This window comes from Entelurus aequoreus, linkage group LG01 (assembly GCF_033978785.1).
Source record: "Entelurus aequoreus isolate RoL-2023_Sb linkage group LG01, RoL_Eaeq_v1.1, whole genome shotgun sequence".
In the NCBI taxonomy this organism is placed as follows: domain Eukaryota; kingdom Metazoa; phylum Chordata; class Actinopteri; order Syngnathiformes; family Syngnathidae; genus Entelurus; species Entelurus aequoreus.
In genome coordinates this window covers 37223465-37239660 of record NC_084731.1, presented here as the reverse complement: position 1 = coordinate 37239660, position 16196 = coordinate 37223465, and the positions used below count along the sequence as shown (strand labels likewise).

The window sequence follows — 16196 nt, the reverse complement described above, 5'->3', positions numbered from 1 at the left end:
CCCATCTTAAAACTCATTTGTATACTCTAGCCTTTAAATAGACCCCCTTTTTAGACCAGTTGATCTGCCGTTTCTTTTCTCTTCTCCTCTGCCCCCCTCTCTCTTGTGGAGGGGGGAGGACACAGGTCCGGTGGCCATGGATGAAGTGCTGGCTGTCCAGAGTCGGGACCTGGGGTGGACCGCTCGCCTGTGCATCGGTTGGGGATGTCTCTGCACGGCTGACCTGTCTCCGCTCGGGATGGTTTCCTGCTGGCCCCGCTGTTGACTGGACTCTCACTGTTATGTTGGATCCACTATGGACTGGACTTTCACTGATATGTTGGATCCACTATGGACTGGACTTTCACAATATTATGTCAGACTCACTCGACATCCATTGCTTTCGGTCTCCCCTAGAGGGGGATTACCCACATATGCGGTCCTCTCCAAGGTTTCTCATAGTCATTCACATCGACGTCCCACTGGGGTGAGTTTTCCTTGCCCTTATGTGGGCTCTGTACCGCGGATGTCGTTGTGGCTTGTGCAGCCCTTTGAGTCACTTGTGATTTAGGGCTATCTATATAAATAAACATTGATTGATTGATTGATGATAACTCAACAAACCGTAAGAAACGGAGGTAAAAACTATTCAAAAGGGTTAACTTCGCTTTTCTCGTGTTTGACAGAGACAGATCTCTCTCTCTCTCTATGTCCACTACTTGCTGTACATATCCTACCAAGTCAGGCCTACACTGTTTCAATGTCCATTTCTCTGTTCTCAATTGTTGATGACTGAAGTGATGATAACAACCAAACCTAACCCCCCCCCCGCACCCGCCAATCCCCCCCCCCACCCCCCGCCCCCCACGTCCCACACCCCGGATTGTAAATGATGTAAATAATTCAATGTATATACTCTGATGATTATCTTGTGTGATGACTGTATTATGATGATATAGTATATATCTGTATCATGAATCAATTTAAGTGGACCCCATCCATCCATCCATCCATCTTCTTCCGCTTATCCGAGGTCGGGTCGCGGGGGCAGCAGCTTAAGCAGGGAATCCCGACTTAAACAATTTGAAAAACTTATTCGGGTGTTACCATTTAGTGGTCAATTGTACGGAATATGTACTTCACTGTGCAATCTACTAATAAAAGTTTCAATCAATCAATCAAACATTTTGGGGCAACGAGGGTGCCAAATGACGATGTGTTCGAAGCAGAAGACATGAAACGGCAGGTTTTAAGTTTCATGTGGGTCGAGGAGGAGGAGCCACAGTCACCCTTTACTGTGTACTCTTGCTTGTCTAACATAATTGCTATTGTGGCATCCAGTGGACACATTTACAACAGCAGTTTCTTTTGTTAAAAAAAAAACAGCATCTAATTTTTATACTTGGCAAACTCATCACGTGGGCAAGAAAAAACCTGTTCGCAGGCCCTACCCGGCAGGTTTGACACCCCTGCTCTAAAGTAACGGTACTCTTACTCGAGTACAATGTTTGGCTACTCTCCATAACATCTGCGTCTACTGCTGTGCTCGGCCTTGGAGCTACACTTACTCCCTCCTCCACTAGGGGCGCTGTCTTCCCCATTGTGGCGGGCTGGTGGTCACATGACTCCTCCTGTCTGAGCTTGGAAAAGCCTGACTCGAACAGCTGACAGGGAGGAGAGGCAGAAAGCGCACGGGTCCAAGATGATGGCACTAATAAACCGGCTTCTAGACTGGTTCAAGTCTCTGTTTTGGAAGGAGGAGATGGAGCTCACGCTGGTTGGCCTCCAGTACTCCGGAAAAACGACATTTGTCAACGTGATCGCTGTAAGTGTCACCTGCTAGCCGGCTAGCTACCCTGCTAATAGCATTAGCGCCAATGACAACAATGACTAAGTGTTTACTTTATGCCGACTTGTGTGGGTCAAACACGATAATGGCTTAGCCCCTTGCTGTCGTTTCATCACTAAAAACACTTTATGATCTATTTTCCCTTTGTATGATAGTAGTTAAGTTGGAAAAGGTAGCATGCTAAAGCTAAAGCCTGCAAACTTCAGATTAAGGCTGTCATATTTTGTAATAGTGTTTACAATAACAAGATGACTACATGGCATTTGTAAAGACGGCCTACTTTTACTTTTTAAACTTAATTGCTCCGAGTTATTAAGATAGTGATACGAGTGTGGACTTATTGTCAGTATTTGAAATATAACTGATCATGCATCATTATATAGATGAGTGTTAATAATATAACTGATCATGCACCATCAATACGTAAGCACTGCAGCTGAGTATTTATAAATGCCACCTAAAATGCTGGGGATGCCCAAGTAAAAAAAATGCTGACATGGATGTACTTGCAGGCAGGTTGCTTATTTACCCTGAGGACGGCGTGGCGCTGTTGGGGAGATTGGCCGTGCCAGCAACCTGAGGGTTCCTGGTTCGATCCCCACCTTCTACCAACCTAGTCATGTCCGTTGTGTCCTTGTGCAAGACACTTCACCCTTGCTCCTGATGGGTCGTGGTTAGGGCCTTACCTGGCTGCTCCCGCCATCAGTGTGTGAATGTGGAAATAGTGTCAAAGCCCCTTGAGTACCTCGAAGGTAGAAAAGCGCTATACAAGTATAACCTATTTACATTTACCCTGTTTCACCTTTGCAGTAGCCTTAACATTTTGAGCGGCACTATGTTTTATAGAACCAGGACATGCGTTCTTGCGATGGCGATCACAGGGGAGAGGAAGCATCACTTTGTATTGGCATCAATGGAAGCATCTAGATCAGTGTTTTTCAACCACTGTGCCGCGGCGCACAAGTGTCGTGAGATCCAGTCTGGTGTGCCGTGGGAGATTATCTAATTTCACTTATGTGGGGTAAAAAATATTTTTTGCAAACCAGTAATTATAGTCTGCAAATGATGTGTTGTTGTTGAGTTTCGGTGCTCGGCAGAGTAACCATGTAATACTCACCATATCAGTAGGTGGCAGCAGGTAGCTAATTGCTTTGTCGTGATCACAATATGCAGACGACAGCGGGAGGCAGTGTACAGGTAAAAGGGTATGTAATGCTTAAACTGAATTATAAACAAAAGGTCCATCCATCCATTTTCTACCGCTTATTCCCTTCGGGGTCGCGGGGGGCGCTGGAGCCTATCTCAGCTACAATCGGGCGGAAGGCGGGGTACACCCTGGACAAGTCGCCACCTCATCGCAGGTGAGTGCCCCTAAAAAAAGGCATTGAAGCTTAGGGAAGGCTATGCAGAATGGAACTACAACTGAACTGGGGACAAAGTGAAGAAAAACAGAATGCTGGACGACAGCAAAGACTTACAGAGTGTGGAGCAGACGGCGTCCACAAAGTACATCCGTACATGACATGACAATCAACAATGTCCCCACAAAGAAGGATAAAAACAACTGAAATATTCTTGTTTGCTAAAACAAAAGCAGGTGTGTGGAATAGAGCTTAAAGGAAGACATGAAACTGCTATAGGAAAATACCAACAAAACAGGAAAAGCCACCAAAATAGGAGCGCAAGACAAGAACTAAAACACGACACACAGGAAAACAGCAAAAAAGTCCAAATAAGTCAGGGGGTGATGTGACAGGTGGTGACAGTACACCTACTTTGAGACAAGAGCTATAGTGTCGCATGCTTGGTTATGGTTTAAAGTCATATCCGACGACTTTTTATTGTCAATATCGAGTTTCATATTTTAATGATTTCTGCTGGTGGTGTGCCTTTGGATTTTTTTTTTTCAATGGAAAAAATGTGCCTCGGCTCAAAAAAGGTTGAAAAACACTGATTTGGATAACCGTCAAATGTGACTTTGATGATAATTTCACCAGTAAAAGCATTGTACTGCAAAAAAAACCCACCCTATTTTTTAAAAACACTTGGTGTCAGTTGAGGTCCATGCTAGCGAGTAGTTTTCATAGAGTGAGTGGATTGCTGAGGGGACTTCCTGCAGTCATAAGACCTCTGCATTCATTTCCACTTAGCTTAGTCAGGTGACTCGGTCAAGTCATGTGATGTGATGCTACTGTGTGTGAGTTTGTGAAGAAGTGTTAATTTTGACAGCAGGTTTTAATGTAGTTTTAGTTATATTTTGACGAAAATGTATTTTAGTTTTAGTATTTTAGTCATTTAAATAGATTTAGTTTTGGTCTAGTTTTAGTTGACTAAAATTACAGTAATTTCGACTAAAGTATTATGCATAACACATCTTTAAAGTTGTCTTGAAACCACTTTTATGAAAGTTATTGTTGATCATCTCAAAAACAAAATTCACAACAAAACCTGCACTCTATGATTATACCAGTACGTACATTTTATAAAAACCTTAGTGTGTGTTAGTATTTTAACTGAAATTAAGTGGGTTTTTTTACAAGAGCCGAGTGATAGATGACTTTAATGGTCAAATTAAGCTGTCTTTCTTTGTGTGTACGGGTATCTTGCTTATTAAATTAGTGGTAGTAATAGCGTAAGCGGCTATGCTCCTGCTCTACTTTCTTTAATAGTAACATTAATTCAATACTATATGATTAATCTAAAAAATATTAGCCTCGCGTACATTTCTTGATAATTAGCCTGCAGACGGCGCTCAAAGTTGGTTGTATTTAGGTCTACCATAAGAGTTTTCATGTGAATAATCTGGATCCTGATCCTGTTTTTCCTAAAATACATTATTTCACCATTTATTTGAATATATTTTTTCTATGATGTACTCATACATCATTATTAGGTCCTTATATTTATGTTTTATGTCTCAACAATCCCATCGATTTATATGCCCTATAACACCAATACAGTGTTCCCTCTCTGCTTCACGGTTCACTTACTACGGTTTTAGTGCAGTGAATTGGATGTACCATTTAGTACATTGAGATAGCCATTAAAGTTTTCATGTTCAAGGCTGGAAGGCTTTAAATTAGGGATGTTTTGATCAAGGTTTTATGTTACCAATTACGATACCGATCATCCATCTTTCGGCCAATACCAATCACATGTCTTATCTGTAAAAATGTTTATGTATTTATGGTGAGTACTATTGACAAAAATTTCAACAAAATATTTAAATGAGTTCCTTATTTTCTTTAATTACATACTGTACAATTGGTTGGTTGGTAGAAAGTTTATTTCGAACATGTAAACAGTTCCAATATGATACACCACATATTTTCAATTTCTCATTACAACATGCCCGAAAAGGAGTAGGAAGAAGCAAAGCTTATTTAACTCTACCCCTTCATAGCAATTACTAACAAACACATATCTTGTTCTCACTTTCTAACACAATTTACCATCTTCTTCATTGTACTTTCTAAACACTTGTAGCTTGAATAGCCAATTAAAGTGGATCATATTAGTACATTGTTTGATTTCTTTGCTTAATCTATTCCATAATTTAAGTCCACATAGTGATATGCCAAAGGTTTTAAGTGTTGTACGTGCAAGCAAATGTTTTAAGTTAGAATTTTCTGTAAGATTATACTTCTCCTCTTTTGTTGAGAATAATTATCTGTGTTGGCCCTGCGATGAGTTGGCGACTTGTCCAAGGTGTACACCGCCTTCCGCCCGAATGCAGCTGAGATAGGCACAGCACCCCCCGCAACCCCGGGAGGGACAAGCGGTAGAAATTGGATGGATGGGGCAAATGCTTTTGTCAGATCAATAAATACTGCTGCTGTACACTGTTTACTATTTATTGCATTGGTGATTTCCTCTGTTATTTTGATTAATGGCATCAATGTTGATATGTTAGCCCTGTATCTGTATTGATTGTCTGCGAGTGTTCCACTTTTGTTTATGGATTTGTCCAGTTTGTTATTAAATACTTTTTCAATTATTTTAGAGAATTGTTAAAGTAGGAAAATCGGTATATAATTTGTAAATTGGTGGTTGTCTCCAATTAAAAAAAAAAAAAAAATCAGTATGACTTTTGCTATTTTCCTTTTGTTTGGGAATTTGCCAGTTTGAATTGATGGATTGCTAATATGCTTTAATGGTTCTGAAATTTCTTCAATGATTTCTTATATCGCTTTCATATCAATTCCATGGATATACATTTCTTTACAATTTTGATTATTTCCTCTTTTGTCACGTTTTTGAGGAACATAAGGTTGGGATTTTTATTTATGATGTCATTCATTGTTTATTAAAAACAAAGTCAATAGTACACAATAACTAAACACAAGGTAAAAGTCATATCTACTCCTCATTTAAACTTGTTTGGTTTTTGCCCTCCATGTCCCAATGTAATTATTCCCTGAATTTGTAATTATTAACAAAAATAACAACAAAAAATATCATATACTGATACTACTGTTGGTAAAGCCACCACCAATTTGTGGATGGATTTGCCCTCTTATGTGTCGTGTATTGACTGTGACAATGCTGACAAAATAAACAGTTGTTGTTATATTATTCTCTCTCTCTAACTCCTATTAATCTACTTGTTAATTTCTTGTTAATAACTGCTTACTTTCTGCTGTAATGTGATTCCATCCACACTTCTTAAACTTTACTAAACACTTGTTTCTTGGTTTTGTTGCAAGGTAGCTTAGCGGCTATCTTAGCTATGAATGAGCATGCCTGCTCCTGGCTTGCTCTCGGGGTGTAACATGTTTAGCCTCGTCCATCTATCCATCCATTTTCTACCGCTTGTCCCTTTCGGGATCACGGGGTTTGCTGGAGCCTATCTCAGCTACATTTGAGCGGTAGGCGGGGTACACCCTGGACAAGTCATCCACCAGTGATAAATGATACTTGATATTGATACTTAATTAAGATGCTCAGAAATGTTGTTTATTTGCTGTAATGTAGGTGATTATTATTAACTTAAATGAGCAGTTCCACACTGTGTATGAAGATACATACTGTAATTAGCTGCTAGCTTGTCAGCCAGAGGAACAAAAATGAATATGGTGTCAGTCAAGAGGCCATCAATGTTTGTGACCAACATTGGAATACACTAATCTGCAACTTACTTTTCCACAAAAATCAGCACATCCCTACATTAAATGCATATAATAGTCATAAAAATCATAAAAAATAAATAGGGTACCTACTTTGCAGAAATGTACCTAACACCGGGGAGATTGTAAAATAACCCATGCGAAAATCAAAGGAACACCAATACTACCAACTGTCCACCTGCAGTTATTTCACTTTTTTTTAGCTGTTAAAGAATTAAACAATCTGCTATGAGTATTTGCTTGTATCATTTTTCACAAATACTTCTTCTTTTAGTGCATTAGCGCATGCTTTAAGTTTTACACCAGGTTATAATGACTGAACAACTCAGAAACAGGAATTGCAATTTACATTTTTACTGAATAAGGCACCGAGAATGTGTATGACAAATCATATTGGTAATTTTTTTTTTCTTAAATACATGATCTCAGCTCAAATCTGTTGTTTTTCTTTCAGTCGGGTCATTTTAGTGAAGACATGATCCCTACAGTTGGATTCAATATGAGGAAGGTTGCCAAAGGAAATGTCACCATCAAGGTTTTTATCAACTTCCTGCTTTTTTTCTACACAGACATTAGCCTCTTGCATGAATCTTACTCACAAGTGTGTGTTTGTTTTTACAAAAAGGAAGTCATACAATGATGCTAACTTTCATTCTGCAGATCTGGGATATTGGAGGTCAGCCGCGCTTTCGAAGCATGTGGGAGCGCTACTGTCGGGGGGTTAACGCCATCGTGTAAGTTGAAATTCAAGTTGAATTTCCGAGACGTCGATGATGTAATCCATTGGACCACCCATATCTCCCAAATGTGTAGTTTGCTTTCTGCACACCAAGTTAAGAATCCTATGTCAGTGATTCCTACTTTTGTACCACTGTCTAAAAGATGGAGCGAGTTACGTTACTATTGGAAATTGTGATAATCAGTTCCAGGGTGAAACAGCCGCCATCGTAAAACCAATAATGACTTTTATTAGTGTGCTAAGTAACGTGTTCTAATCTCTCATACAAGTATAAAGAGAAGTTAAAGGCCTACTGAAATTAATTTGTTTTATTCAAACGGGGATAGCAGATCCATTCTGTGTCATACTTGATCATTTCGCGATATTGCCATATTTTTGCTGAAAGGATTTAGTAGAGAACATCGGCGATAAAGTTCGCAACTTTTGGTCGCTGATAAAAAAAGCCTTGCCTGTACCGGAAGTAGTGTGACGTCGCAGGTAGAAGGGCTCCTCACATTTCCCCATTGTTTACACCAGCAGCGAGAGCGATTCGGACCGAGAAAGCGACGATTAACCCATTAATTTGAGCGAGGATGAAAGATTTGTGAATGAGGAACGTGAGAGTGAAGGACTAGAGTGCAGTGCAGGACGTATCTTTTTTTGTTCTGACCGTAACTTAGGTAAAAGGGCTCATTGGATTCCACACTTTCTCCTTTTTCTATTGTGGATCACGGATTTGTATTTTAAACCACCTCGGATACTATATCCTCTTGAAAATGAGAGTCGAGAACGCGAAATGGACATTCACAGTGACTTTTATCTCCACGACAATACATCGGCGAAGCACTTTAGCTACGGAGCTAACGTGATAGCATCGTGCTTAAATGCAGATAGAAACAAAAGAAACAAGCCCCTGACTGAAAGGATAGACAGAAGATCAACAATACTACTATCAGGAGACACCGAACCAAACACTGGACCTGTAACCACACGGTTAATGCTGTGCCGCCTGTCGAAGCCTAGCAATGCTGTTGCTAACGACGCCATTGAAGCTAACTTAGCTACGGGACCTCGTCAGAGCTATGATAAAAACATTAGCGCTCCACCTACGCCAGCCCTCATCTGCTCATCAACACCCGTGCTCACCTGCGTTCCAGCGATCGACGGCGCGACGAACGACTTGACCCGATCATCGATGCGGTCGGTGGCTAGCGTCGGATAGCGCGTCTGCTATCCGACTCAAAGTCCTCCTGGTTGTGTTGCTGCAGCCAGCCGCTAATACACCGATCCCACCTACAGCTTTCTTCTTTGCAGTCTCCATTGTTCATTAAACAAATTGCAAAAGATTCACCAACACAGATGTCCAGAATACTGTGGAATTTTGCGATGAAAACAGAGCTGTTTGTATTGGGATACAATGTGTCCGAATACTTCCGCTTCAACCATCGACGTCACGCGCAAACGTCATCATACATAGACGTTTTCAACCGGAATTTTCCCGGGAAATTTAAAATTGCACTTTATAAGTTAACCCGGCCGTATTGGCATGTGTTGCAATGTTAAGATTTCATCATTGATATATAAACTATCAGACTGCGTGGTCGGTAGTAGTGGGTTTCAGTAGGCCTTTAATCACTTAATATTAAGATGTAAAAAAAAACGTAACTTTAATGACTTTGCGTTAAATTAAGTACGGTAGTGTATAACATAAAATACTGGTGGTTTTTGCAGAAAAGCTAAAGAAAGTACTCTAAACTCTTGTCAAGTACTTTGGGGACATCATTCATGATGGAATATTGTAATGCATTTTGTAAAAAAGACAAAGCAAACAATGTTTTGATGCTTGTTGCACTAATGCCACCTCTCCTTCACCATTTGTAGGCATAGGTACCGAATTTGGTACTTTTATAGGTACAGACCAAATTCCGTTGGTATTATTGGGATCGATTAGGGCTGGGCGATTATATGATAGCCATTAATTGCTGTGAGCATATATTACGTCGATCAAACATGACGGAAATGTCTGTTAGAAGATACCACCGTAGTAAACAATATGGATGCAACAGGACTTGATATAATCCTGCACAGAAAATTACGCCTGTATTGACTGTCCGTGTGTGTCTGTCAATGTGTGTTTGTGTACATGTGCGTGTTTTTGTGTACATGTGTGTGCACGACCATCCCTATACTCTTATCGTAAAAGTCAGGCTCGTCACGACGTAATGAATGTTCAATCAGGGTTGTGCCTCTTCCCCCATACACAGCTGGAATTAAGTTTAGCCCAGAAGATTAGAATAAAGAAATATGGCTAACACTAGAGGTTAAAATACAACATTGAAGGAGGAGCAGCAACTTCAGTGACAGACTTTCGCTGCAGCTCACCAGTAATTCTTCCCTCAATGCGGATTTGCAGGCACTCGCAGAATGTCTTTATGACTGAACTACTGTATTGGTGTAATAAACACACCTACTAATTTAATTAGAAAATATAAATATTTTTGAATCAGACTTCTTGTTAAAGTGTTTGCTCTGAACTACTCTGATATAATTTGTACTAAAAATCTCTGTAGACATTGTTTGTTCATATCACTTTTAAGTTTGTGGATAAAAAATGTTTTTCCTGAAATAATCATTAAACATGTTTTATGTGTTTGTACACATTCTTTTACAGTAGCTCAAATTCAAACTGCACTTAAATGTGCTTTCCTTAGATATAAGCTACAGTATTTGAGTTAAAAAAAAACAACCTCTACAATCTGGCTCACCACTTGCTGTTTGCCAAAGCACTAATGTATACAGGTAACTAAAGAATACAAATAATAATTTACCATTTGAAAGTGTTTTGTAGTAAATGTTAACTTGAAATAAAAGTCTTATAGTATTCAGTACACCACTGATACTTTGTTTACTGAACTTTGAGAGGGAAAAAAAGTTGTTCTCTTTACTCCCACATTATGTACCAAAAAAGAAGCGAAACCGTGGCCCTAAAATCGAGGAACGGACTACCGCGTGGGTTACCTGTACCGTTGCACCTCTAGTAAACACAAATAATAGATATGAACAAAATGACAGTTGTCTGCTGTTAGCATATATTACCTCGAATAAACATGGCGGACATGTTTGTTCAGAGATACTGCAGTACTGAATAGTGGAGATGCAATGTTACTTGGTAAAATCCTGCACAGGACAATCCGCTTAAAAAAAAGTAAAATAAAATTAATTGAGATCAAATGATATAAAAAACTGTGATGAAGTGGCGACTTGTCCAGGGTGTACCCCGCCTTCCGCCCGATTGTAGCTGAGATAGGCTCCAGCGCCCCCCGCGACCCCGAAGGGAATAAGCGGTAGAAAATGGATGGATGGATGGATGATATAAAAAATAAACCATGATATTTTTTGGCCATATCGCTCAGCCCTATGATCGATTCATGTAAAATCAAAGGGTACCATATTTCTATACCTTTTGTTGAACGGGACGTCACACCAAGTTGCAGATTTTGCACTTGGCGGGCAAACAGGCGTATATGTAGCAGACTTCCTCTAAGTAATGTGGTAATTTTCAATGCCAACAAAGCAAGCATGCTTGATGAGAAACACTCAAAAGAAAGTCTTCACTTTTCAAAATGTGCTAGCTCGATGCTAATTTACATTGTATTTTCCTTGTACATGCTACTGATTAGCATTAGTGATTTTACATGTGGATTTCAACACTTCTAAATTTGTTAATGAAAACTACAACTAACATGCGATTTACAATCAAACAGATGATGTGTAATAAGTACAACAATTTGTAGGGCTCAACAAAAGACAAGACTGGCACATTCAACTTTATGGCAAAGACTACTTTCTGACTACGACAACGTACTTAAGACAAACTGAAATGAATGCTTTCAAATGATACTCAGAAGTGTAAGAAAACTAAATATAACAATTGGAAAGCACAGTTGTTTTAATTCTTATCAACTCACTATAATATGCAATAATGCGTAAACATTTTTATCTTATTATAAATTAACATTTATTACCACATGAATACACACACAAAGTACCATAAATTGGAATCGTTGAGTATCAGTATCGATTTCCAGGTCTCAGGACTTGGTACCGTAGTGTTTCAATTGTGAAAAGGTACCCACAGACCAAGACCATTCAACTAAATTGTTCTAGGGGTCCCATTTCCAAAAACCTAAGGATTGAGGGTGGCCGTACTTCTCCATTTACTTTGAGAACCAGTATTCTCTGTGGTGGACATTGTTTTTGGTCTTTTTCTTTTTTCCGAGTTACATATTTTCAAGGGCGCATTGCACGCTGGTTATTATGAGGTTAAAATATCAATTTTTACACATTTACACTGGTCCAAGTGCCTTTCTAGAACAGTGTGTGTGCGTGTGTTAGTGTTACTATAATTAATTTGTTGCAAAAATGGTCAAGTCTACGGGGGGTGGGGGGGTCGGACTGATTTAATTCCAGGGGCGGATTTGACCCCCAGGCTACCTGCCAGTTTAATCGCCTTGCCATACACTAACCATTTGCAGTGGAAACATGAGCCATACTATGGCTAACTGTTCCACATGCCGTACTGAACTGTGCCACGCCTCATTTTCAGATACATGGTCGACGCTGCAGATCGAGACAAGGTGGAGGCGTCAAGAAATGAGCTTCATAATTTATTAGACAAACCCCAGTTGCAAGGGATTCCCGTGAGTGTCATTTTCCCGCCTGACTGCTTTCTTCCACCAGTTAAATCTGTGCTTGACTCTTTCCATGTTTGTAGGTTTTGGTGCTGGGAAACAAAAGAGACCTGCCCACTGCTTTAGATGAAAAGCAGCTTATTGAGAAAATGTAAGTTTGTCTGAAAAAAGGCCTTTTTTGGATTTTACATGTATTTTACACATTATTTGAACAATGCTGTGTACACTACATCTAATTATAGCAATCAATTAATTAGGCATTTTTTTGTGTGGAATTGGCTCCCCCTGCTGCCAACAGCTAAAAGTGATCTTATTTAATCAAACCACTCGTGCCATAAAACATGTGAATACTGTTGCCTTAAATGCTTCTGTTAGATTTATTTGTTTTTTGCCTTCATAGGAATCTGGCAGCTATTCAGGACAGAGAGATATGCTGCTACTCCATTTCTTGCAAAGAAAAGGACAACATCGGTGGGTTGGGGTTGCCGTTAACGTTACCGTGGTGTGTCACGCACGCTCGTGATGGGCGGATCGAGGCTACTGAGGGATGGAACGCTTTATTTAAAAAAGTCAAATATTTGGTTGACCTGACACGGTTTACAGCGCATGTGTTGCTCTGATCACATGTTTTTCACAGTGTCACCAATCCGTTTAGAACGTGAACGTGTAGTTCTGATCATAGGGGTCGTGAGGTCAAGTAGGGCCATATGATTTCCGCGTTAACCAAACAATGGACTGAATAACAGAATTGGCCAATCAAACGGAATTTCCTGTTAAAAGCGGAATATCACAGAAATTGACATTAATGTGAGTAAAATGCTGTCATCGTTTGTCTGGTGAAATCATCCTGGAAACTGTAAACTGCCAGGACAACACATACACCTGCAAGACATCCCATCTGCTTGTGTTGTTGTGGAAGACACCACCGATGCAAGGTCGATGTTAGATGGACCTTGTCTATCAATGTTAGATCAATAGACAAACAGTACAGCAGCCACTTAGGAGACACTCTTTTTATATTTCTATACATTCTTAAGTCGTATTCACTCAAAAACATATCAACTAGGGATGTAATGATATGAACATTTCATATCACGGTTAATGTCACCAAAATTATCACTGCTATCCTTATTATCACAGTATTGTTGAATGTGCTCAAAAAGTACTCAAACACACTATAATCAATTTTATTCAAACAATCAAATAAATATAATATATAAATAGCCACACAATAATACTTTCTTGGCAGAAGAAATATGTTATATTATAATATTGTTCTGGCTACTTAAGAACCATATTATTGTTATTGGATTGTTTAAATATGTTTATCTTCTTCCGCTTTAATTTGTAAAAATGTTTGTTTTTTAATGATGAAGAAAAAAATGTGAGTTGGGTGCGTCACGTCCGGTTTATGTGACGTCACGCGGAAGTTCATCCTGTTGTCATATTGCTTTGAGTAGCAATCGATCTCTCTATCTGAGAGAGCACAACATGTAGGTTTAATGAGCACAATTGAATATCCTCAGACGGTAATGTGTTTATGTAAGTTTACATTGGGGATTGACATTTTTTTTAACGGAGAAAGACATTAATGTCTCTTGTTTTCATGTTAGCATTTAAGCTAGCTAATACTAGCTTGCAGCTCCAGTAAATGAGCAGTGTTACCAGTCCATACGTTTATCAAATAGTGTTATCAATCACGGTTTTACAATAATTTTAATTTAAAACGGTAATACTAACCATGGGAAGTTTTACTGCGGTTTATCATACCATTTATCGTTTACATCCCTAATATGAGCCATCAAGAACAAGAACAGCAGAAAAAAAAAGACAAGAACTATAGGAGGATATTTACATGGTAACTGGCTGTCCAACTTTGCACAAGTAAACATTAAACATGCAGGCCCATATAATCCCATACTTTTTTTATTTGCTGATATCGGACCGATATCATATTTTAATTTCAGATCATGTGTTGGAAATACAAATGGACTTTCTTGTGTCGGTTTTGTTTTTGGTCACAAGCAAGACAGAATCGACCGTAAGGGTTTTAAATGGGGGACGGGTCCAGGGTATAAGACCCCGCTGCTTGTGGAAAAGAACGACAAGTCGCCACAAAGAAATCAGCTTATGGGAAACACTGTAAAGAGGTTTTGCTATTTTGCAATGAAAAGACGATGAGCAGATTACATTGATAATGTGAAACTTGTTTATCTACTTTAAAATTAATCTGTAATAAAAACTAACCAAGACTTGGTGTTGTTCCTTCCAGATATCACTCTTCAATGGCTTATTCAGCACTCAAAGACGCGGAGGAGCTGAAAAGGAAGTGGTGCAGCTGTTTGCCACATCAGATGTGTGTTTAACTCGCACACTACGCACTCTTCAGCTTTTTAGTTGACACCCACAAACTCTGAGAAAGACCAAAATGTCATTCTGAGATGTCATTGTAAAGTTGTACTATTTTTTTTAACGATATGTACTTGTGGCTTGGGATGGTTAGTTGGGCTAAATACTAATGCATTCTTTTGACTGTTTTGTTCAAATTATGTATGTTGTTTTAGTCTGTAATTATGCAGCTAAGCAGGTGTGTACAAACACCAAGCTTGTATGATTCTTTTTTGACGACAATGTGCGTGTGAATATGTGATTCTATTTAAGGTCTGAATGATCAGAGAGGACGGCTGCAGGGTTATTTTGGAAGTCGCCTCCGTGCTGTGAGGGGCAGAATTTCAAGTGCCTTGTGCGACGACTCTCCTCTCTCAAGCAAAGCGCTAGGTGTGCCTGCCTGTTATGGGAAAATATACCAATCACTACTCTTGATTCAAATAAAGGCTTGCTTTTTAATACATGCACTTTACATTTTTAAATGTTATCCAGGCAAAATCTTGGCATTGTGCTTAGCTTCTCTGTGGAGACTGTATTGTCCTGGTACTCTCAACTTCCTCCCACATCCCAAAAACTCTCAAACCAACTGTCCATACACTACTTTATTTTACTTTCTGTTTACCTTATTTTACTTTGTTTTATCTTGTATTTACCTTATTTTAACCTCTTATCTTAATTTGATCTTTTATTTACCTTCCGAATGGTTGTTTTGAGTATGTGTCCACCTGCCTTGACTCACATATGAACTTGAAGTGCCATCCCATTCCTAACCCGTAGGGTTCAGTATGATGCCGGTCCACCTTTTGCAGCTATTACAGCTTCATGTCTTCTGGGAAGGCTGTCCACAAGGTTGTGGAGTGTGTTTATAGGATTTTTCCACCATTCTTCCAAAAGCGCATTGGTGAGGTCACACACTGATGTTGGTCGAGAAGGCCTGGCTCTCAGTCTCCGTTCTAATTCATCCCAAAGGTGTTCTATGGGGTTCAGGTCAGGACTCTGTGCAGGCCAGTCAAGTTCATCCACACCAGACTCTGTCATCCATGTCTTTATGGACCTTGCTTTGTGCACTGGTGCACAGTCATGTTGGAAGAGGAAGGGGCCCGCTCCAAACTGTTCCCACAAGTTTGGGAGCATGGACTTGAGATATGTGTAATATGTAATATATAGATATAAACATACCAACACATTATTTGCAAAAATTAGGTATGCACATGTTGAAATATTTGCACAGAAAGTAAGAATGACAATTTTTGAGTTCATTACAGTCTCAATACAATTTCAATTCATTAAAAAAAAATTTAATAATTGGAGCAAAATATTTATTTTTTTAATATAAAAGAGAAGTGTGACATACTTCTCTTGTTGCATTATTTGTATATAAATATTCAATATTTTGATATAATTCGTGTTTAATTTTTAGTATCTACATATTTATTTTAATTTTT

General features: G+C 39.2%; 1 protein-coding gene across 1 annotated transcript; it reads left to right on the top strand.

Moving 5' to 3' along the window:
• Window positions 1-1592: 1592 nt before the first annotated feature.
• On the top strand, window positions 1593-16189 carry arl8ba (ADP-ribosylation factor-like 8Ba). The gene is made up of 7 exons (XM_062049396.1): window positions 1593-1804; window positions 7409-7489; window positions 7615-7688; window positions 12279-12372; window positions 12447-12514; window positions 12764-12834; window positions 14636-16189. The coding sequence occupies exons 1-7, from the start codon at window positions 1682-1684 to the stop codon at window positions 14683-14685; spliced, it is 561 nt and encodes a 186-aa protein (XP_061905380.1). The 5' UTR covers window positions 1593-1681; the 3' UTR covers window positions 14686-16189.
• The last annotated feature ends 7 nt before the right edge of the window (window positions 16190-16196 follow it).